The sequence below is a fragment of the Ctenopharyngodon idella genome, chromosome 2 (assembly GCF_019924925.1).
Source record: "Ctenopharyngodon idella isolate HZGC_01 chromosome 2, HZGC01, whole genome shotgun sequence".
NCBI lineage: Eukaryota > Metazoa > Chordata > Actinopteri > Cypriniformes > Xenocyprididae > Ctenopharyngodon > Ctenopharyngodon idella.
This window is the reverse complement of record NC_067221.1, coordinates 4,054,923-4,078,950: the sequence shown is the minus strand read 5'-3', so window position 1 is coordinate 4,078,950 and position 24,028 is coordinate 4,054,923. Positions and strand designations below refer to the sequence as shown.

General features: G+C 37.0%; 1 protein-coding gene across 1 annotated transcript in view; it reads left to right on the top strand.

Annotated features, from left to right (window-relative positions):
* The window catches only part of slc22a23 (solute carrier family 22 member 23), a 48,469-nt gene extending 26,685 nt beyond the window's left edge, over positions 1 to 21,784 (top strand). The window contains exons 4-10 of the mRNA XM_051867973.1: positions 6,757 to 6,925; positions 8,955 to 9,082; positions 11,098 to 11,200; positions 11,933 to 12,168; positions 13,261 to 13,293; positions 14,295 to 14,418; positions 16,005 to 21,784. Coding sequence (XP_051723933.1) covers positions 6,757 to 6,925; positions 8,955 to 9,082; positions 11,098 to 11,200; positions 11,933 to 12,168; positions 13,261 to 13,293; positions 14,295 to 14,418; positions 16,005 to 17,355 — 2,144 coding nt within the window. The 3' untranslated portion in view covers positions 17,356 to 21,784. The remainder of the gene's footprint in view (positions 1 to 6,756; positions 6,926 to 8,954; positions 9,083 to 11,097; positions 11,201 to 11,932; positions 12,169 to 13,260; positions 13,294 to 14,294; positions 14,419 to 16,004) is intronic.
* Positions 21,785 to 24,028: the final 2,244 nt, after the last annotated feature.

Sequence of the window (24,028 nt, the reverse complement as noted above, 5' to 3'; positions counted from 1 at the left end):
ATTAATATCTCTCAGATTGTGTTCATCAGAAAGAAGAAAGTCATATACACCTAGGATGGCTTGAGAGAAGTCAGAGCAGTTCAAAAGAGGAACAGAACAGAACTGAAACTAGGCAATAACTAGACTAGACAGGACTAGTCCTAGATCTACATCCGCAGAATCCAACAGGAACAATACAAGAGTAGAGCTTTAAATGTTCAACCATAGATTGAACGTACAGACAAGAATTCTAACAGACTGACTGAAACAAGACCAGGCTAGACTGACTGGAACTGGTTGGAGACGGACCAACTTAGGGAATGATTCCCCAAATAACTGAGAACGAGATGAGAATATAAAGGAGAGAGAACAAGGACAGGTGGAAATAATTAAGGTCAGTGTGGCCATGAATCAACTCAACACAGGAGACCGGGGTTCGCAACACACAGCGGGTCGATCTATCCTGGACAACAACATGTTCTGTATTTTCACCTTATAACGTTTATTAGAAGCACACTTATGGATTATAAATAAATGTACTTGCTGGCATTGCCTCAGAGGACAAAATACTTGGCACTGCCATGGATTTCAACACAAAAGATTTAGGGAAAACTGGCAGCATGTTGAGCATGTTGAAAACAGTGATACAAACAAACAAAACCTTATCATTTAATCGCTTTTGTAATTGATGGAGTCACTGCCAAGGAGGCCATCCCTGAAACCTCTGCCTGCCCGGTTATGGCTGTTTACCTGCCCTATTATGGCCAAAGACATTGTTTCTGTTTCATGATATCCCAGGATAACATTATCAGTCACAAATGTGATTATTCGGGGTGCTTCAGGTGCTAGGTTGAGACGACTACTGGCTGTATTTCACACACGCTAAAGAGATGTTAAATTTCCCTCATCCTTGGAATGCTTAGCTAATAAGTGCACTGATTCAATCATGTTGCTTTGTTTGCACATGGACAGAGACCTTTTAATGCATATGGTGTCTTAAGATAATGAGATAACAACACTACTTAGGGTCATTATGGGGTTAGATTAGCCAAGACAGATGCTCAGTGAAATAATCACCACACATCATGTTGCTTTAGTGAAATGCCTTTTAGACACAAACCTAGACTTCCAGGAAAAAATTAATAGTCCTACTTGGAAATTAATAGGCCACTCTTGGAAAAATACTATGGAAGTCAATTGGGACCAGAAACTGTTTGGTTAACCTCATTCTTCAAAATATCTTCTTTTGTGTTCAACAGAAGAAAGAAACTCATTCAGGTTTAGAACAAGTTAAGGGTGAGTAAATGATGACAGACGTTTTCATTTTTGGGTGAACTGTCGCTTCAAACCTGTTTTTTGAGTCATGAAAACAAACTTATAAATGGTCAAATCGGCAAATAAAACATTGCAGTCACTTTGCATTGTGTTTAATTTATTTTCTTGTTAATAAATGTATTTTATTCCTTCTTGTTTTCTTGCTATCAAATCTTTAGCTCTTTTGTAATCTTAGAGAAGATGTGCAGTCAGTGTTTTGTATGCTGACTGGAGTAAAGTTCAGTTGTTGTGCTGAGATTGTGTTCTTCAGAGCTACATCAACAGCTGTTTATCTGTGACCTTTGACCCAGCCCACCAAATCTAACACCACCAGCACTTGACGAACAGGTGTAACACTGTGTTTTTTTCTCCTGTTACTCTCTCCCTTTTCTCTCTGTTCTCTCGTTATGTATGCTAGAAACACTTTTAAACTGTTATAAATCTACTTACAGATGCCACCAGCTTCACATTAACATTTCATTCCATTCAAGGTATACATTTTATCACTCAAATGCATTACTAGCCCCATTATCTACCTGTTTGAGCTACAGGAACACTGATGAAAAACAAATTCTGTTATCTTTTACTCGCCCTCATGTCTTTCCCTGACACAGAAAGCCGGCAGTCCTGGCATGATGGAATGTATTTGAATATGTGACATAATGGCATGAAGCCATGAGTGACTCATGTGACAGGGGAAGGTCATAATGTCAGCCTCAGGCCAGACAAACAACCCAGATCCCTCACGGCGCCCTCTTCTGGTGCACAGAAAACCAGTCGTTCTGACCGGCAGCCACAGATTTAGAGTTATTATTAATCATTGTAATCAAGGCCATTACCATGTCTTGAACATTGGTGGGGAGCAAAGTTGTTTACTCTTATTTTTATTTTTTACTTAAAGGAATTAAAGGGAATAAAGAGAGTGTTAAAAGAACTTCTAGGTCTGATTGTAGTTATGAAGTAATCAATTTAAACTATTTGCAATTATGTCTAGTATATGGAAAATGCAAAACGTTTCTTGTCTTGTCACATTCAGTTATGAATTACTTGAATAATGTAAATCAGGGGTGTCCAATCCTGATCCTGGAGGGCCACTGTCCTGCAGAGTTCAGCTCCAACCCCAATTAAAGGGGACCTATTATGCCCCTTTTACAAGATGTAATATAAGTGTCTGGTGTCCCCAGAATGTGTCTGTGAAGTTTCGTCTCAAAATATCCCACAGATCATTTATTATAGCTTGTCAAATTTGATAAAAATAAAACACGCCGTTTTTGTGTGTGTCCCTTTAAATGCAAATGAGCTGCTGCTCCCTGCCCCCTTTCCAGAAGAGGGTGGAGCTTTAACAGCTCGTGCTTCGGTCGCTCAACAACAACAAAGCTGGAGAATCTCACGCAGCCAAAATGAGGATTGTCAGTAACGGTGTTCAGCCTTACATTGTTCAAACCGGAGTCGACACTGATGGAGAGACTCAGGAAGAAGTTACAACTTTTAGGATGAAACTGGACGTTTCTGAATGGTTAGTGGATAAATTTATGTAGTTGCTGTGGAGTTGATTCAACTCATCCACTAGCATGTGCCGTCATGTTAATCTTTTGTGCAAATCCAGCGTTGAATTGACCCTCGTTTGTGAAGCAGTCCGGAGTAAAATGACGGCATGACAACAACACTCTACTACAACAACTCTTCCTCTTCTCTAAAGCAGCCCAACATGGCCACACCCCCTTTGTTGTGTGTTCTCGGGGGCGGGGTTTATGTAAATTTTGAGGTTAGTGATGTCAGGGTTGTTGTAGTCCTTAAACAGAGATTTCTGTAAAAGAAAAGAGCTCCCTTTGCATTGAACTTTGAACGTTGTATCTTTGCAGATGTTGTTTATGCTCAAACAGCAACATTACACACTAACTAAAGTTAAAAAAGTGAAACCATAATCAAGTCCCCCATTAAACACAAGGTCTCACTATGCATACTAGAAACTGCAGACAGGTGTGTTGAGACAAGTTGGAGCTAAACTCTGCAGGACAGCAGCCCTCCAGGACAGAGTTTGGACACTCCTGATATAAATGATGGCATATCATTTCATAAAGCCCCGCCTTCTTAGATTTAATTGACCATCTCAGTGATTTTGACATTGACAAGCGCTGTTAGACCGCTGAGGCAGAACAGCCTAAAAATGTAAGTTTTAAAACGTTTTGTCATCCTAACAACAAGCAGAGCGGTGTGTAATGGAGTGCAGCATCAAAATTATCAAATATTGGGGGACAATTTGGACAACTTGTCTCCCTCAATGTCAATGGTGGTTATGGCCCCTAACTATAAGTAGAAAACAGTAAAAATTGTAGGTTTAGGGTTAGGGGATAGAATATACAGTTTATACAGAATAAAAATCATGTCTATGGAAAGCCCCCATGAAACACCAAAACAAAACTGTGTCTGTAGTGATTTTTCAGGAGCGGCTGAGCTGGGGGGACGTTGGAGATTTGTATCAGATGGTTTAAGAAGCTCAAGGTTCTCTCTTCTGGCTTTGTCCAAAACCTAGTAAGCTGCCTTCATAGGCAGCTTTTTTGAAAAATCATAGGCGTGATGGTTGTTCCAAAAGCAAGAGACATGAGGTTCATTTATGAGGTTCAGTTCCAGTTGAGATGCTGACTTAGAAGTCAGCTGTCTACAGTCTGTAGGCCATAGACAACAAAGCAAATGACTGCAGTTTTGAACAGAAGGGCTTTTCTCACTGCTCTTAACCTGGGTTATCATCGTTCTAAACCTTGATTTTAACCCCAGGTAAAGGAACGTTTCACACTTGTGATTTAGAAGTGGGTATAATACTGCTATAAATCCCTGCTTTTGCACTGTTAACCCTGCATTGCGGTGCCAAACGAACTTACCTTACATTTTTATAGTAATAGTCTTTTAGTCTATTAAAATTACACTCATTTTTTACAGTGCAATGCATGATTTAGTATTCTGTACTGTCAGTTCATAAACCACACTCACAAATTTATAAACTGTTTCTATTTTATCAACTGTTTTATAAACTGTACCCTTAATTTCGCAATCTGTACTTACAGATTCATAAAACCATACTTGCTTTTTTTTTCTCAATTTGTAGCAAATTTGTATATCTATAAATGTCTGTCCACTGATTCACTGATAACTGATATGATTACAGTGAGTGCATTGGTTACTGATTATTATTTCTGATCTTTTATGTACCGTTATTGGTTATGCTTTCATTTATTTAGCATACACTTTTTATCCAAAGCGACATGCAAGTAAGAAATACAAAAGCACACATGGCATATTCACCTTTGCCCACTGGCATTTACACATTTCAAAGAGTGATGTTTCATCAGAAAGCTCCCTTCACTCTCAATAAAACTCAGCGAAAGCATTCACTCGTGCACGTAATCTTCTTAACAGATCTCCAAAACTGCAAGCACATTATCTGCTTTACACTCGGTTTGAAACAGCAAAACAAACTGTTTGCAAAACACTAATCACACTTCTGTACATTAGACACATTATTCAAAAATAACAGCTCTAGTGTTTCGCTTGAAAGCACGATCTGTTGACGTAGAGCTTGAGCACTATATATACTTCAGGATGATCCCTAATTTGAAAAATTGTTTACTGTATCTTTATCAAGCATTCAGCAGCCCCATAGTATAATTCTCATTGTGTTTATAATGTATATCCTCTTGTATATATCATATAACATCTTTTGTTAAAGGTTTTTTTTTTTTTGTGACAATAAAAAGTGCTTATGTTCACTTTTGTTAAAGGGTCAATGATGTGACGGGTCATTTTTTTGTTCAAAGGCCTTAATAAAAACAAAGATATGACATCCAAAGTATGTAAGGTAGTACAGCTAGATCTCTTTTATTGAATCCAAAAGGTTTTAATTATATTTTTCTGCATATAAAGGTATTTTAAAGATTTTGAAGTGTCAAAAGGTCATTCGGTTTAACCGTCCAAAGGCCAATACAGCCATTTCATTTGTGATTAAAATATCTTAAAATGTAATAAATGTATATATATTTTTATTCTGGCATGATTTTATAACATCATATATCAACATAGTGCAAAATGGTATTAAAATTATGTGTAGAAGTCGTTGCTTTGTTATGAGAAAGAATGAATTTCATTGATGTCATTCGGAGTAACCAATATAAAGGGACCATTTTGGATCAAGTCATGCGGTCAATATCATGTGACAGGATGTGACATCATTCAGACACCTGCAAAGAACCACATGGTCGTAAAGCAAAGTAACTAACTCTATTTTAACTATTTGAAAAATTCATGTTTTCTCTTGCTCATACGCATGTCCTGAAACATCAGGTCATTCTGGTGCAACCGCTATAAAACATGGAAAATGTTGTAATATTTTAAAAACTTGTACTAAATATAAAATGTTTGATTGTCCTTTTATTAGCTAGATATCAGCCTGTTAGCATTGTTTGAAAATATCGTCATTCAGTATAACCAAAAGCGTCATTCGGTAAAACCAAAATTTTGGTTAAACCGAATGACTTTTTTGGTGACAAATTTTGTCCATCTTGTAAAAAATGACAAAAGCAGTGTTCATTTATTATAAAAAACACATAATCTCATTGTTAACACTTAATAAAACTTCAAAATTATGTTTTCCATTATGTTTTTTTACACTTTTAAAAACCTTATTCTTCAATGACCCTAAAATACATGTTGATATTTTGTGTCTAATGCAACGACAGTCAGACATTTTTAAGTGTGACTGAAGTGTTTATGGATCGTTGTCCTGAGTCCTACTGGGGTTTTATTACCAAATGTGTCTTAATTGTTGACTTCAGATTTGAAGTGAAATTACAATGGTTATTAAACAGGTTGGATAGGAGTTAGGATGTTGTAGTAATACAGGCCCTGCTGTTCATCAACTACAGTTTATCTGAGAAATAGCGCAGTTTTCCTGTCAACTTCGTGCCTGAGCTCTTTTGAGCACAGAGAATCATTGGTTTTCCTGCTCCTCATTGAAATTCTAGGCTTTTCTGAGGGATTGTGCAGTCTCTGTGTTGCAGTCAGAGTATTTTCTTGAAAAGCTCTGTCCCAAGCTGTTGGCTCATGTCAGCGACTGCTGTATGTTCTGTGAGTTTGCCATCATTTGATATTGGTCTGTCATTGAAGACCAGCCCTGCTGTCGGCCATGTGCTTCTGCATGATGAATACTAATGAGCGTTTGAGTTCATTGTAGACAGATGACAGGACAGAAGCCTTTGAATTAGGCTCTTTGCATGTCTTTTTAAAGTCTCATAACCATTTGAAACAGTGTCTTTGGGTCTTTCACAGAAAAAGATTGCAAGTCAGTATGGCTTAAATGTTCTTTTATAAAGTCCTGTTATGTTGAAATGGTGTTTGCAATGTGCTTTAAGTCATTTTGACATGGTTTTAGTTATAATGATGACCCTGATCGGATGTGTTTTTGGTCCTCAGGGATCGAGCTGTGTCTGCCGGGATGGCGTTTCTCCATGACCATGGTGGCAAACTTCATGATGTTGGCCGGGCAGCTGCTCATGCCAGGACTGGCGGCCCTCTGTCGGGACTGGCAGATTCTGCAAGCCGTCATAATCTGCCCCCTCATACTCATGCTGTCCTACATCTGGTGAGTACCACTGTCATGGCTGTTCGGCCATTCTTACAGTCATCATTTTGAATTGTGTTCAACTTTTTTGAGTTTACAATGAAAGCTTACAGCAAAAATTGTAAGTGCGCTCAATACTGCAGCGACTGAAACAAGAGCAGCAAACACACGAGTGCACTGCTGTTTCCACACTTCATTAAGCAGCATAATCATTATCATCTGTGCAAGTAATAAGAAAAGTTTCTTAAGAACCTAGAAGGATTAGCGCATTAGAAGGATTATATAACACAATGTTTCTTTAGTAGTGTGGAGGAATGACTGCTGAAAACTGGGCTTTGCATCACAGTTAAAAATCTAAAAAAATTTTCTTCTGACCATACGTGACACAAAATCTCATCTCAGCACTTTTGATGAACGGCTACACTAGTTTGTCATTCCATCTGAATATCAACATTTGTCAGATTTAGTCAGCCGAAACAGTTTTGAGGTTAATTGATCTAATTTTGTGTCTAAAATAGTGATCTATGACAAGTTTTTTGTGTTTATTTGTTAATGAGGGATTTGTGGACACATTCATGTTTTTTAGATTTGTGGAGTAAAAGTTATAGTTTTTATTTTGAAATAAAAAAAGATAAAAGCAGACCCTTGGGGTAAGATGAGCCACCAGAATTGGCACAGAAGATGCCAAGTGGCATGTTGTTACTAGTGTTATTATTTTTAAATTTGGTAACACTTTATTTTACAGTGTCATTATATGTTACTATAGTAATAACTATAAATTACCAGTAAGTACATGTAGTTAGTTACTTAATTACTCCGTATTACTTAGTACTTAAATGTATATTTACAGTGTAACAGAGACACCTTAAAATAAAGTGTAACCATGAATTTAATAACTGTTGTAATTAACAGGGTTATTATTCAGTATTTTCATGAATTAGATGTACATTTCAGACACTATTAACTACAACTTTTCCCTCAATAATCTCCTAATTTTCTGCTTATTAATAGTTAGTAAGGTAGTTGTTAAGTTTAGGTATTGGGTAGGATTATGAATGTAGAATAAAGTCATGCAGAATAAGGCATTAATATGTGCTTAATAAGTACTAATAAACAGCTAATATTCTAGTAATATGCATGCTAATATGCAACTAGTTAAAAGACCTTAAAATAAAGTGTTACCATTCAAACCTATAGATTAGTTGAGTGAAATCATTAAATTTGCATTCATAGTGTTGCTATTATGACATATCTTCAATTTAAATATGGGCAATTAAATATGTAAATGTTCATATGCCTATAAATAAGTCACAGAATAATTTTACCTTTCAAATCTATCTCTTTTACTGGTGTTCTGCTTTGTCTGTCATCAGATATTCAATTATTATCAATTAAATTGTCAAATTAAAATTTTAAATAGAATAGTTTACATTAATGACACTTTAAAAGATATATAAATATGAATAAGAATTATGCCCATGCTAAACTTCATATCTAAATATGTTACAGTTTAAAAGTAAATCCACATTGTTGTTAAGGGGGGCATCTTCCCTCTTGTCCCCCTTGTTATTTCAAACAATAACAATATATATAGTTTTCAGGTGCCGATGCCATTGTATAAATGCACTATTTACCATCAACCATGATTAATGTAAGGGCAAACAGTCCAATAACAGGGGAGTTACCAGAAGAAATCTAACTGGTTATTAGATATACAAAAAATAAATAGTTCATGTTAGTTAATGCATTAACTAATGTTAACCAATGAGACCTTATTGTAAAGTGTAAAGTGTTATCATCACGAGAGTGTAGAAATCATCACATGATTTCTACACAGCTAACGCATTGTAGAAATTATTATTTTTAACCATTTCATTATTTACTTTGTTTATAAATTTTGTAACTTAGTTGCTTTGTTTGAATGTTTTAGTCATTTATTTAGCAACTAGCATTCAGTGATGATGTGTTTAGTCCAGATTAGATTAGGTTAGTGCCTGTAGTTTAATACGATGTGATCATAATGTAGTAAAATATATCCTTCCTGCTTCAGGATTTTTCCAGAATCTCTGCGCTGGCTGCTTGCAACTCAGCAGTACAGTCGCTCCAAATGGATCATGGATCGCGTCGCCAAGAAGAACGGCATCAATCTAGAGGAGGATGCTGAGGAACTCATGGCAGGTATACAGTCAAAGACAAGACAGATGCTGGGCTGTGTTCATAATGTGCAAAATATGATCGATAACCAGTGAAGCTAACTGTTGCAGCTATAATATAATAACTCGCTGTTAGCATGGAAACAATAAGTGAGATTCCAGTCTGAAAGGAGCGAGCGTGTTCAGTTCGAAGGGCACTGCCAAAGGCATTGATTATATTTATTAGATACATAATGTGTGTTTTGTGTACAAAATTTAAATCAGAAAGTAAAAGTGTAGGGACTTGTGTAGGGTTCTCATTTTTGATAATGCACTGCAAAATAGTTTTTGAAATTGCAAACCATTAACCGCTTCACTTTTTTTTTTTTTTAAATATTTTACTCTGTTCAAAGGAAGATTTGTTTTTTATGCAACAGTTTTGTCAAATTTGCCAAAGGTGTGGAAGCTCGTGTGAAGTGTGATGACTCTTTGAAGTGTGATGACTTTTTGCACTATTTTTTATTCACTCTAATGTTCAAAACCAGTATGACTTTTTTTCTGTGAAACACAAAACCGGTTTTGCTAACCGGAATAATATCCGTTTCCATATTCTACAAGACCTCAGTCGCCATCAGACAAAGGCGTCACCACAGGTGAATGTTGCTTGTTCAATCTAAAGTCAACATTGTAGGTTGCGGTTGTGCTATGGATGGATGGCTTCTGACAATGTAAACACTCGAGGAGTGTGACTGTGACTACCAGTAGGAACAAAAGTCAGCATTACATCACAATATATCCTATTTATTTTCTTAATGCATGTTCATGGACATATTTGTGAACGAAGAAACAATCAAGCAGTTTAGATTTGATATACAGTCAAACGTTTTTGACATTTTTGATATATTTTACTAGCGGGTACAGGACACTATAGTTCATTTATGTAAGTGAGGATAGCAAAATAAAGTAAACTGTGACATATCATATCCAAAAATTCTTCATACAGTGGACTACCAGTAAAATTGATAAAAATTTGGGACCAAAAATTATTCAGACACTTTGACCTGCCCATGTTTTGCTTAAGTGTTATCTGACATAATTAAGATTAATGTTTTTCTGACACAGTTTAACTCTGAGATCTTGTCATATTTTGATTACCAACTATAGTGACTAAACTGTATTAATGAATGAAATGTTCAAGGTGTCTGAATACATTTTTGGTTTGGCTGTATAGTATATATATATCGTTCTACATAAGAATACCGGTAACACTTTAGTATAGGGAACACATATAAACTATTAACTACAACTTTTCCCTCAATAAACTCCTAATTTACTGTTTATTAATAGTTAGTAAGGTAGTTGTTAAGTTTAGGTATTGGGTAAAATTAAGGATGTAGAATAAGGTCATGCAGAATAAGGCATTAATATGTGCTTAATAAGTACTAATAAACAGCCAATATTCTAGTAATATGCTGCTAATAAGCAACTAGTTAAAAGACCCTAAAATAAAGTGTTGCCAGAATACCAAATATAGGCAGATAATATTGTACATACTTATATATCCAACTTTATATAAAGAGCTGGGCGATAATATAGTTTGATTTTGCAATGAAATAAAAAATCGGGAAGTTGAGATTTGCTGTATAGTATATATTGCTGTACATGAGTGTACTGTGATTATGTGGATAAAGTTTGATATACTGTATATATAACTTTATATATAGAGCTGTGCAATAAGACATGAGGTCTTTACACACATACAATGATTTAATACAAAATAATGCCTGTAAAGTGTGATGATATGATGTATTATACACTGCTGCAATTTATATATAAACTCTTTCTCCTGCAGAATGTGAAATTTCAGGGTGATAAAATATCATTTTTATTTGTTAAGACAGGAATATCTTGTAGCGACCAACAGTATAGTGAACTGGTGACCTCCACCTTTAAAATGTATATGTGTTTGGAGCATTAGAAGGCAGACAGCAGGCAGTGAGGCCCATTACTAGGATTTTGAACAAACCTCATGGTTTTCTTTCTTTTCTACATTGATTTCAGAAATGAACAGAGCCCTGCCAAAACCATCCAAGAAGACGTGCATTGTGAAAATGGTTGGCACAAGGAACCTGTGGAAGAATATAGTCGTGCTCTGCGTCAACTCGTAAATTTCTTTTTATTATGCACCAATCCTTTTGCACTTGTAGTCTAGTGTGAAATAGGATGATTATTTATTAAAAACATTCTGCTGCTTTTAAAGGGTTAGTTCACCTAAAAAATGAAGTTTCTGTCATTTATTACTCACCCTCATGCTGTTCCAAACCTTCATTCGTTCATCTTCAGAACACAAATTAAGAGATTTTTAATGACACCTGAGAGATATCCGTCCCTTCATTGACAGTCCAGGTAACCAAAACTTAGGCCATAAAGCTGCTGTATAATGAATTGAGTGGTTTAATCCAAGTCTTGTGAAGATATATGATCACTTTATATAATGAAGATTTAATTTAGGATTTTATTCACATATAAACAAACATATGTGCATCACATACATTTCAGCTTCCATGTTTACTATATGTGACATGCACTATGTATGTGTGTCGATCATTGTTGATATGTAAATAAAGCCTAAATTAAATCTGTTCATCATGTATGTTCTTCACAAGACTTGGATTAAACAGCTTGATTCATCTGGATTCGCCTTTTTGGATCTTTAAAGTTATCTGGAAGGGACAGAAACCTCTCAGACTTCATTAAAAATATATTAATTTGCATTTCGAAGATGAACGAAAGTCTTATGGGTTTGTGAGTAATTGATGACAGAATTTTCATTTTTGGGTGAACTAACCCTTTAAATCTGGCATCCAAAAAACCTCTGTGTCTCTTCATCTCTCAGACTGACAGGTTATGGCATACACCACTGCTTTGCGCGCAGCATGATGGACCAGGATGTGGAGATGACCACCATGTTCCATAACTTCTATGCCGACTACTACACCATGGCGGGCATCGCCGTGGCTTCATGCGTGGCACTTTGCCCTGCGGTGGGCGTGATGGGCCGGCGTGGAGGACTCCTCATGTTCATGATCATTACAGCCCTGGCGTCTCTCCTTCAGCTGGGCCTGCTAAACTGTAAGAGAACACACAAATAACAATCACTGCCTGAATCGAATTATACACAATCACCGTCATGGGAAACAATGACTACATTTACATGAACATGCAGAAAGCAACGTTCTGAACCTTCATGTAAACACAAACGCCATTTTCCATATACCATTAAAGGCCCTGGTATTAAGATGCGTTTTGGTTGATTGGATCATGAGTGGGTGAAGCTAAATACAGGTGTAAATGGGGCGTAAAACGTTTTGAGTTTGTTCACTTTCAACCACTTCCAGAGGTGTTCAAACAGCCACAAAAGACCATCTACTCTCCGTCTACTGACCTAATGTGTAAACATTATGGGAAACACTCTAGCCAGACGGGATTTAAACTTTGAAGACCCAAGTTTGGTTTGAAGATGAAAAATGTACCATGTTCTCTCACCATTCCTGATTTCTGACACACGCTCACAGCGTTCGAAATGAAAGCTAATGCTCTCCGTATGTTTCCTGTCATCTCCGGGAGCATTCATATGAGCTTATTTTGTCTGAAAAAACCCATACATTTACCCTCCCCTTAAAGAAATCAGGACAGAAGTGGTTGAAAGTGGACAAAAGAGACGTATTAAGACAGGAATGTGTCTCCCTCGTCTACTTGTGATCCGATCGACCAAAACGCATCTTAATACCAGGTGTAAACAGGGCCTAAGAGATTAAGAGAGTTTCTGGCGGCCTTGGCCTTCTATAAGCTCAATTCTTACAGGATCAACAACTAAACTAACAGAGCTTTAGCCGTTTTCTGGTGGAAGCCGCATGTACAGGATAAGCAGGTTAAGAGTACATCATTAACACACGCATCTTAAGCAGTTTTCTCGCTATTTCTGGCTTTCTGCTGTGCATGTAAATATTGTGAACGTATCACAAGCTAAAAATGTTTGCAAGCTTTTACGACAGCTAAGATCACATTTTTAACACTTACCTTTGGCAAACACTACAAATTATTTTGGGGGGAATTTGAAGCACACTGCTTTGTACACTAGCCGTGAGCTGCAAACCACCTAGTTTCACATTTGTTGTTTTGTTTTTTTATCCCCTGCATGTGCTCCGTCCCTGATGAATGAAGTGTTGGGGAAGTACAGTGTTCAGCTCAATATTGGTAAAGTACAATGCTATTTATGCAATTTTCTCTTTATTTTTTCTCATTCTTCCAATGTTAAAATATCACCTATGCCAGTTTAATATGCAGAGCAAGACATTCATAGGTTTATTTCACTAAAAGAAGTGTAAACATTAGGGATGTGCAGCAGAGACTGTATCTGTTTTCGGATAAAACGCCAAATTACATGAGAAGCTCATTTTAAGTCTGATCCCTTCAGTTTTCATTTAACAAATATGCCTTGTATAACTAGTAAAATAACAATTTTTTACTATTATAATTATAAAATTTCTTTAAATCTTCTAATTAAGACAATAATGTTAAATGTTGAATAACAGGAAACTGCTATTACTGCTCTTTTTTATTTCTTTATTATTTTCCAGAGGTACTTTGTGTCAGGACAATCATCCACAACCTCAAAAATCCTACACACTTCACCTTTAAACATCTTTCTCGAGAAAAGAAAAACAAAACAAAACAAGTTATTTTGATGTGTACATAGTCCACATACCACAGTATGAAAAATATTTTCAAGTATGTTTTGTCTAAGCCACTGTCAAATGGCGAAGTAGATGCATGATTCAAGTTCTCCAGAAAACACCTTTTGTCAAAAAATGCCAGAAAATGTTGTCTAAAGTCTCAAGTGTCCTTGAGAGTACTTGAGGAGAATGTGAGGCTAAGAAAGAACCAAAGTTGAACATTAATTTGACTTTGCAACAAGATATTTACACGATACAAAACAGAGAATATGCAAGTTTAAACTTGAAAGTATTTGCAAGAAAGCCTTCAAACATCAAAACAAATGTTGGTGCTCTATGCTTAGAAGTGGGCAAAAGATTATCCAGGTATCATAGATATCCTCAAATGCATATTTGTTGAAAACACACTTTTCCCATGAGATGTATATCACTTTTATATTGAGTTGCATACGTGATGTTTCTTTTTGAGGAAAAAAATAATGAATGACTCATCATCGTGTCTTTCTCTCTCGCTCCCCACAGAACGCTCAGATACGCTGAAGTACAACTTTTCTGTGGCTTTCTCCATCATTGGCATGTTCTCCTCCCACGCTGTCAGCAACCTAAGCATCTTTTTTTGTGCTGAAATCACCCCTACTGTGATTAGGTGAGCCATGCCACATGGGAGACTTTAAAGATTATAATTTTATAAAGGAAAAGAATCAAAAAGGCTAGAGGTCTTTCTTGTTTAAACCTCCTTGGTTATTAATAATCTATATTTCCAACATTGATTTTTATGGATATTTTATTCCAGTTATGTTAGATGACGCTTTGGTGGTAAAATGTGATATTGCATAAAAAACCCTTTGATGTTTGATTTCAATGGGCCATTTATCAATATTAGTTATTGTGATTATAGTATGCAGTGATACTGCATTTTACACTTGGCTGCTTTATCCACCTTATTTTTCCATAATTTATAACACAACACTTAATGTAATTCACTTGATATAAATTTGCGGCAATCCACGTTTCCACTGTTATAAAAGAGTACAGAATCTCCACGCTCAAAACACAGTCAAAGAAGAAACAAAAAACAAGCGATAGAAGCAATAATTACACACCTGTAAAATAATGTTAAATAATCACCAAACATTGATTTATGTTTTGAGCACATAAATCACAACGTTACCTGATGCAACGTCGAACCCATGAAGAGAAAACGACTGTGAAGCTGTGGGGGTGTTGATGGACTTGATCTGTTTTGATCATCATTCTGAATCTGATGCAGACTTGGTCTTTGCCAAAAACACGATTTTCTCAGCAATTTTGCTTTTTTTGAAACGTAGCCATATTCAAGTGCTGATAAAAAAAGAATATTTGAAGACGCACCGCAATCACTAGAATATTCTTTCTTTAGATATATTGCATGTTTAGTTTTTCATACAACAAAATATTCTGGGGGCCATGAAAGTTTTGTGAAAATTATCAGAAATGCTGGCAACTTGTTTAAAAACGCTGGCGGGGAAAGAGTTAAAGGGTTAGTTCACCCAAAAATGAAATTTCTGTCATTAATTACTCACCCTCATGCCGTTCCACACCTGTAAGACCTTCGTTCATCTTCAGAACACAAATTAAGATATTTTTGATGAAATCCGAGAGGTCTCTGATTCCTTCATAGACAGCATTTTAACCACCACTTTCAAGGTCCAGAAAGGTACTAAAGACATGTTAAAACAGTCGACGTGACTGCAGTGGATCAACCTTAATGTAATGAAGCGACAAGAATACTTTTTCATCGGGCCAAAACTGAGCTGGCATTCTGACGTAGAAGATATTGTTGAATAAAGTTGTAATTTTTGCACACTCTTCTCTTCACGTCATAACATTAAGGTTGATCCACTGCAGTCACGTCGACTGTTTTAACATGTCTTTAGTACCTTTCTGGACCTCAAAAGGTGCAATGATGTTGCAGCCTATGTGTGCTTCAGAAACCCTCGGATTTCATCAAAAATATCTTAATTTGTGTTCCGAAGATGAACGAAAGTCTTACAGGTTTGGAACGACATGAGGGTGAGTAATTAATGACAGAAATTTCATTTTTGGGTGAGCCAACCCTTTAAAATAATATGGTAAAAAATACCAGTTTGCAATATCAAGCAGCATGACAAGCTGTTACGAGATGACCCCCGATCTTACATGAAAAAATAAGGTGGATATACCCCTAACCCTGTTCTTTTGTGTGCTGTATAGGGGTGGTGGGCTAGGCCTCGTACTAGCCAGTGCTGGTTTTGGCATGCTGACAGCACCCATCATGGAGCTGCATAACCAGAAAGGCTATTTTCTGCATCATATCATCTTCGCCTGCTGTACTCTTATCTGCATCATTTGCATCCTGCTGCTGCCAGAGACTCGCGATCAACCACTATCAGAAACATTAGCAGATGCAGAAAATTACACTCGCCAACCATTGCTGCCACCTCGCAAGCCAGGTGAGCAACGCCTTCTGCTGACCAAATCTGACAGCCGTGAGTACGCACGAGTAGGCGACACGCCCCTCCACGAAGCAGCCGCCACCGCTATTTCCACTATGGACTCTACTGCCTCATCCGCCATTGATCTTCAAATGCTCATTGACCAGCAAGCAACAGGTCAGGTAGAGCTATTCCATATGAAGACCTTGACTTCTTCCCAAGATCAAGATGAACTCAAGCAAACCATTGAGGAGTATCCCAAAGCTGCAACCACTCCGGTGTCCTCTGCCGAGGATCCTCTCCTCGCCTCTATCCCAAAAACCTCTACACCAATCGCTATTAGTTCTATTCAGACATCTAAAACAGAATCTCCTCCTGATGTTGTCCTAACTTTTCTGTCTTCTTCCTCCGCGGACACTCCTTTGTCCAGCAATCATGTCTTGGATTCCTCTACTTCTCCTTTATCGACAAAGATCCAAACTCCTTTGGAGTCTCCCATACCAGGTGCTGATGATTGCAACATCCAAGTTGAAGTGGGCTCTGCTTTTGCGTCTTCTTCGCCACCACTTGTCAGTGACTCTAGCGTCCACCCGACAGTGTCCCCCGTAGACGGCGCCATTCCTCTCTGCACAGTAAACCTGTCCGATCTACCACCTACATCCACTGGACAATCACCCAATCAGTCTTTAAATGACATTCCTCCCTCTTCCTCAATAGACTCTCCCGTTAATCTAGTCACTGATATTCTAGCCCCTCTCCCAACACAGTTGTCATTACCACCAATACTAGACCCAAATGGTCAAGGTAATGGCATCCCAGCCCAATCCTTCTCTTCACCCATAGATTCCGGCACTCCATTGTTACACTTAGTTGCTTCACCTATGATGAACTCCATAGAATCTGGCCCATCTTCACCAGCTCTACTGGAGTCTTTAGGTAATGGTACTACTCTTCATGCCGCTGTAGGTTCAACCGCACCTCATGCCACAAGCACTGACTCTGTTACAGAATCTGGCCACCCCCTCATGGCGGACTTGACCGTTTCCTCGCCTATTGACTCAGGTGTACCTAGAGACGCTGACTTGCACATCACGGAAACCAACACTGCCAGTGGGGAGACGTCTTCATGACGGACACATTCGCTCCACATGACTTGATGGGCAGCCTTATTATTCTTACTGCTTGTTATCAAGAAGCAGTTCTTGCCGTGAGAGGGGCTCGTTTCAGTCATTGTTAGAAGTATTGTTATTTTCCAGCAGCCATGACTCGAGAATGGCAAAGCAAGGAGAAGGTATAAAAGGATTTGACTGAAAGGGAACGACCAACAGTCAAAGCTCAAAGGGTTTTTACTCTCCCTTGGTTTCCAAGCCTTCTTACTGTGGTGCCAGTATCTGCTTTTTGGGCAGCTAGATCCAAAATTCCATGCGTTATCATTGAGCTTCTATTATTAAAACACTAAGACCAATAGTGACAAGTTCTTACTTGAGTTACTCTGGAATTCAATGTAGTCTAGTGGTTAGGCTTACTCATATCTGCTTGTTTGATCGTGATTAACATTTAGGATCAAATGTGATTAGTAATTTTCTGTAATTAATTGACTGGAATTAAGTTGCTATATTCAAGTGGGAATATAGCATCGGTGAGGTCCAGTATCAAAGGGAATTTCTCGAAAACCCAACAGTGTACATTTAATGCTGGGAATGTTTGCCGATGTGTCCTCAAGTGAAAGGCAAATACCTCTATGAATTAGGTGTCAAATAAGCAATGTTCGGAAGTATATGTTCAAACCTGTTGTAAAATAGATACTACACAGAGACTGCTCAATGGTATGATTTATTGAGCTAATGTTTTGGTTAAGCTAATCACTGATTCTGGTGGGGAAAAAAAATAATTTTGAGGAATACAGATGATATTTCATGGCTGTGTAACAGTGTCTAAGCGACCTACAATACACAAAATCAAGTGTATGCAACAGACTTATTGTGAATGTGAACAATTTTGTAATTTATGCTATTGTGGTACTGATGTACAGTGGTACTGACTGCTTTACTAAAAAAAAAAAAAAAAAAAAAGATTTTAGATTATGTTGTCTGTATCAATGAGTGTACGCCCATTGGTATTTTGTTACCATGTCTGTGTAAATGTATGTGGCACTTTATCGTTCACAATGACAAAAAAAAGCATGTGAACATCTAAAATGAAACTTTCAATGAATGATTTCAAAGTAAGAAGAACAAATAAGAATTTTTGAGGAATGAGTACAATTGCCATCTTTCATTTGTGGTCACTTTATAATCACAGCAATAATATATTTACAATATGTGACCCATACTATGCCAGGAGTTTAAAACATTTCAGTTTTATTTTCAAATTGTTTTATATCCTTAATCACAGTAAAGAGAACTAATATTAAATAATCATTTTTTTTAATGTCTGAAATTGTCCCCTAAAATTGGGGTGGGTGTGTTTATTCATAAGTTTGGCAACAGTTGATCGTGATCAAGGCTAAAACAATTCGAAGAAAATTTCATTAAGAAACATGGAGCTAAACCTGTTCTGGGCACGCAATGTAACATTACTTTGGATTTCTTGGAAAAAATGATTTCCAGTGATATTTTGAATCAATCCAGCTAACGTTTAGTTTCTTTTTATCATCAATAAAAAGTATTATGGCCCTACAGTATGTAATTTTTTTTTTTTTTTTTAAGTTTTTGATTATTTGTTACTTTAAATGATGTCTTTTGTATTTTGTTATTCCAAGGACAGGGGCATTTTCTTCTCAAATATATCATGGCCTTCTTCTATCTGGTGACCTCCTTTAGCTTTTACTACTGTATTCTCGTTTAGCTATTCAGGATATCTTGTTACATTTGATATGTCCGCATATGACTGAGCATGTTACAACGGACTCCAAAATCTCAAAAGAAACTCTTGAGCACACTTTTGGCACAAATGGCACACTTTTCCATTTGCAATGTGACTTGTTAGCGTGATTGATTTCAAACAGTTTGGACATATCTCAAAGACTCACATTTTTAAAAGTAAAAATCCTTACCATTCAGTCATTCAATGAACCTAATTTCCTAGCCAAGAAATTTTTGAGAAAAATACTTTACATAAGTGCGCAAATACTGAAGTGAACGTTTGGTCAGCGCATGAGTATCTGAGTTAATCTATTCCTCCACCACACTGAATTCTCAGCTCACTATTTGACACTCCATTAGACATTAAGATCTTTTCATTAGGGTCAAATCAGATCACAAACAACATTCTTCCTACATGCTACACAGCTCAAACTGAACAGGTTATATGCCGTAGTTCAAAGCCCAACACAATGCCGTGTGTCCACAAAAACGCTAAAAACACTAGGTGCTCTGCTAGCGAGCACCTATGTGTGTGTTTACATCTGGAAGACGTATTTTTTAGATCTGCAATACGTCTATAGGACGTTCCTGTCAGATGTCAAATAGACATTTAGAAAATGTCTTTAAGATGTTTATGATTTAGAATGTATGTAAAACGGACATCTTAAAGACGTCTATCAGATGTTTGTAAACAGCAGATGCTTTCCAGATGAAGTGAACTTTAACAGACATCTTGCAGACGTATGTGTGATATCTGGTTGTTGCTGACCTGATAGCACATGAACATCTCGGATACATCTATTTGATGTGTGTTTACATCTGTTTAGAGCGTTTGCTCATCAGCAATACGTCTATAGGACGTATTCCTGTCAGATGTAAATAGATGTTTAGAAAATGTCTTTAGGATGTTTAGGATTTAGAAAGTATGTAAAACTAACATCTTAAAGATGTCTATCAGATGTTTTAAAACAGATGCTTTCCAGATGACAGACATACTATGTGCTATCTGAGTGTCATCTGTTGGAACGTCAACAGATTGTGGCGGTTGTTCGGTGTTATATTTGTCCCGCCCTTCCTCCACTGTGATTGGACGGCTGGGTACAAAGTGACCGTAATGAGCACTGCATTTTACCCAAAGTTGAACATTCTTCAATTCGAGGCGACGGGTAAAAAAACGCAGTGTGTCAGCATGAAATAGACGCTCAGTGCCTCGTTAAGCCCCAGTTATACTTCCTGTGTGCGCTAGGGTCCGCATGGCGTAAAAATCGTCATCGGAGGGTGTACGCCGAGGCTCTTTGCGGACATCTGCGTGCATCCCATTTTTATAGCACCAACTGCGCATGCACTGGAAAAACAACATGGACGTCGAATTTGAAGAGAGGCTGTGTGAAGTCTGTCGCTAAAACAATATAAAGACAGCCAGATGTGCAATAATAATGATGTGCAATAATCCGTTTGTTTACTGTTCAAGCCGATCTACTGCGCATGTGTGGAACATGTCCGCCAAGCGGACCCCAGCATACACTTTCAGTAGTATAAATGCAAGTAATCCGCGTCCGTGCTGTCCGTGTACGTGTCCGAACTGGAGTATAACCAGGCCTTAACGCTCCTGGCGTTTTAAAAACGCGGCGCTCCCATTGAAAACAATTGTAAAAATACGCTATCCGCGGAAAAAACGTTTGGTGGACACACGGCCTAAGAATACACTTAAGAAAGCTATATTGTGACGATCCTCTCATAGTCAAGACCAATTACCATTATACACACAGAAGTCACCCCAATAAGAACAATATTCCTTCGTTGCGTCCCAATTCAGAGGCTGCATCCTTCGAAGGCCGGACCGAGTGTTGTTAAATGGGACGGTCCAGCCTACGGAGGATTGCCCTTGTCGCCTAATAACTGTGACAGCTGCTGTTGACGAGTGGCAGTAATGTTTGTACTGGACTTTTTTTGAAAAATATATTTAACTGTCTGAAAATAACCTGTCTGAATATGTTAACCTTGGTCCATTATGTACATAATAAAGAGTACGTGGCCCAGGGAAAGAAGGCCACATTTGAAGGAGCCTTCGAAATGGGACAGCCTTTGTCGCAGCGCCACTGGGATGCATTCGGCCTTCTAATGCAGCCTCTGAATTGGGACACACAACTTGTTTTCAAGTTACACCACTTGACATGCTAAACTTCCACGCGTAGCATGTGAAGGCTGGCTGTCAATGGGAAAAATAGTGCAGTGTTTAACGCTAAAGTGCTGAGGTACTGTATGCTTCACATTGGCGGATCAACCACTATATTATATATGAACCACATCAAATGTAGTAATTTTTTTGTAACCTCTTTCAGATTTTATAACTAATTGTGGTAAAGCCAAAATATGGTGGTAAGCTCTTCTGCACAACAGACTAGTCACCGCTGTGACTTGGCCTGATCTAGAAAACTGAATATTAGCTAGTCAATGCAAACTCTTCCAAATTCTAATTTGTGATATCTTGAGTATACCTCGTTGACAAGGGTATTTAATACAGGTATTCCCTCAGAATGTATGCTCCGCTCCAAGAGCAGTGGCAGGAGGATGAATGTCAAAAAAATTGATTGTTTTGGGTTTCATGTACATTTTGTTAACATACATAATGCATTTGTATATAAAGTTGTATGTGTCGTAATATACTTTATTGAATAAAATATATTTGTTGAGATATTTTATTGATTTACTGATGGATGTGTAAATATGTTGGCTGGTAAAATAGTTTACAGAAACCTAAGTTAAGCCTATTATAGAGTTTCCCTGTAATACAGAATAATCAGTTGTGTTCTGTATGGGACCAGGTATATATATATATATATATATATATATATATATATATTGATTTGAAAATGACAGTACAGATACAGTGTGACATTATCATTTACAACAAATGCAATGAATGCATTCACAGAGATGGGCATAAATACATGAAAATGTATTTAAAATAAAAATACAGAATACCTCAGTTGAAATGTATCAAATTACCCAATACTGTGTGGAAAAAAATGCATTTAAATACAAACACAGTACACACAAAATACAAAATTGGGCATTTGGTGAAGTTTCAATATTAGGCTGAAATCTATCTGGATCTATTCTGAATGCAAAAAACATTTTGCTGCTTAGAAACTTTTTGTTTTCATTTCACCTACCTCTACCACCAACTTCTCAAAGACTGGGTTTCTGACCAGGTTAAAACTGCAGCCTATTACTTGAGATAAACACTACTAAATAAAAAATGTAAAATGTGGGAACCTTTCCTGCTGTCTAGCAAGGACTAGACATGGGTGATATGACCAAAATCATATATCATGATATGACTAGTTTTCACAGTAACAATATATAGTATGATATAGGTTTTGCCATGGCTTTGGACGGCGATTTGCAGGGATGGTGGGATTGTATGCTTTCAATGCTAGCAAGCTAAAGTTAGCATTTCCCCAGATCACCTACTGAACCTTTAAAAAAAGAAAGTGTGTCAAGTTTTTCAGGTAGGTCTACCTAACAGAAGAAATACAGAAATTTAATAAAATAATCAAATGTACAATATAACCGCATAGTCTTCACTGTATGAATAAATACACAATGATATTTATTAAAGCTTCAAAAGTGATTCAGTCAAGAGCAGTGAGTGATTTTCTCTTTGTCTTTTGTTGTTTTGATTAACATTAATAACAAACAGCAGCAGGTTTATTAGGCTGCTGTCACTTTAAGAGCTTATGCACAGACCCAATATACTGAAACATCCGATTCTCTCAACTGTTTAATTTCACTGTCTGTGTTTATGCGAATACTGAATACGAGTTCTCTTTTGCGGCATATTGCATACTTTTAATAACTCTATTTAACATCAAGAATGTCCTGCTCTTTTCATCCATATTTCTTTATCAACTCCTGCCCACTAAGCTGCACAATATATTTGCATCCACGATATATAAACAATATAGAAAAAGATAAATCGATTCACACTTTATATCATCACCACAATATATATCGTCATATCACCCAGTCCTAACACATTTGACCGGTTAACTATCAAGATTGACCATGAAGAATTGACCATGACATCCTCAACTTATCTTATTCCTTATTAATGCAGAAAGTCCACTCTTACCTTCATCTTCACCTGGTTTAGTAAACTGCTCATCTGAGCTTAAACCGTGTTTAAGGCGTGTTTGTTCTGGGTTAAGCAAAGTTTCACAGTTGTAATTTTGAAAGGGACCACAAATTGCAGCACTAGAATGCCAGAATGTAGTGAGTCATGTAGGCCACAGATAAATAATCAAAAATAAACCTTGCCTCATTAAATATTCATGCTTTCCACACAGTCCTCTACATGCTCGCTCTCTCTCTATATATAAAGTCATTTTAGTCATTTGAATTTCATTTCAAGAACAAATCTGATTTATTTTGATTTGCAATCATGTTAATGGAAGTTAAACAGTGATTCAGCAGATCTTGTTTCAGTTACAACATCCATGCTAATTTTTCATTTGAATTTCATAATCTGTCGCAGTCAACAAATGAGAATAATATAATACGACAATAATATATTTTTATGGACCCTTTTCACATGTCCAGGCTTCCCAGAAACGAAAACAACAACAAACATAATTGTTGTATTCCCATTTGCTCCAATAAGCAAAAGAAAAATCCATAATAACGTTTCCACGACTTTCCAAAAGAGGGAAAAAATATCGAGATTGATTACAGCAGTCAGAAGAGAGGTCAAAACGTAAAATATTATTTAATTTTGTTCACATTAAATGCTAACGTTAGCCTACCACAGTTTTATTTTTTTCATGTTTAAAATGTCCTTTTATTTCATCACACACACACAAATGCTATTAAACAATCTGAAACGTGGATAATGGATAAATAACTTCTTTAGAGCAATCGATTTAAACCCTTCCTC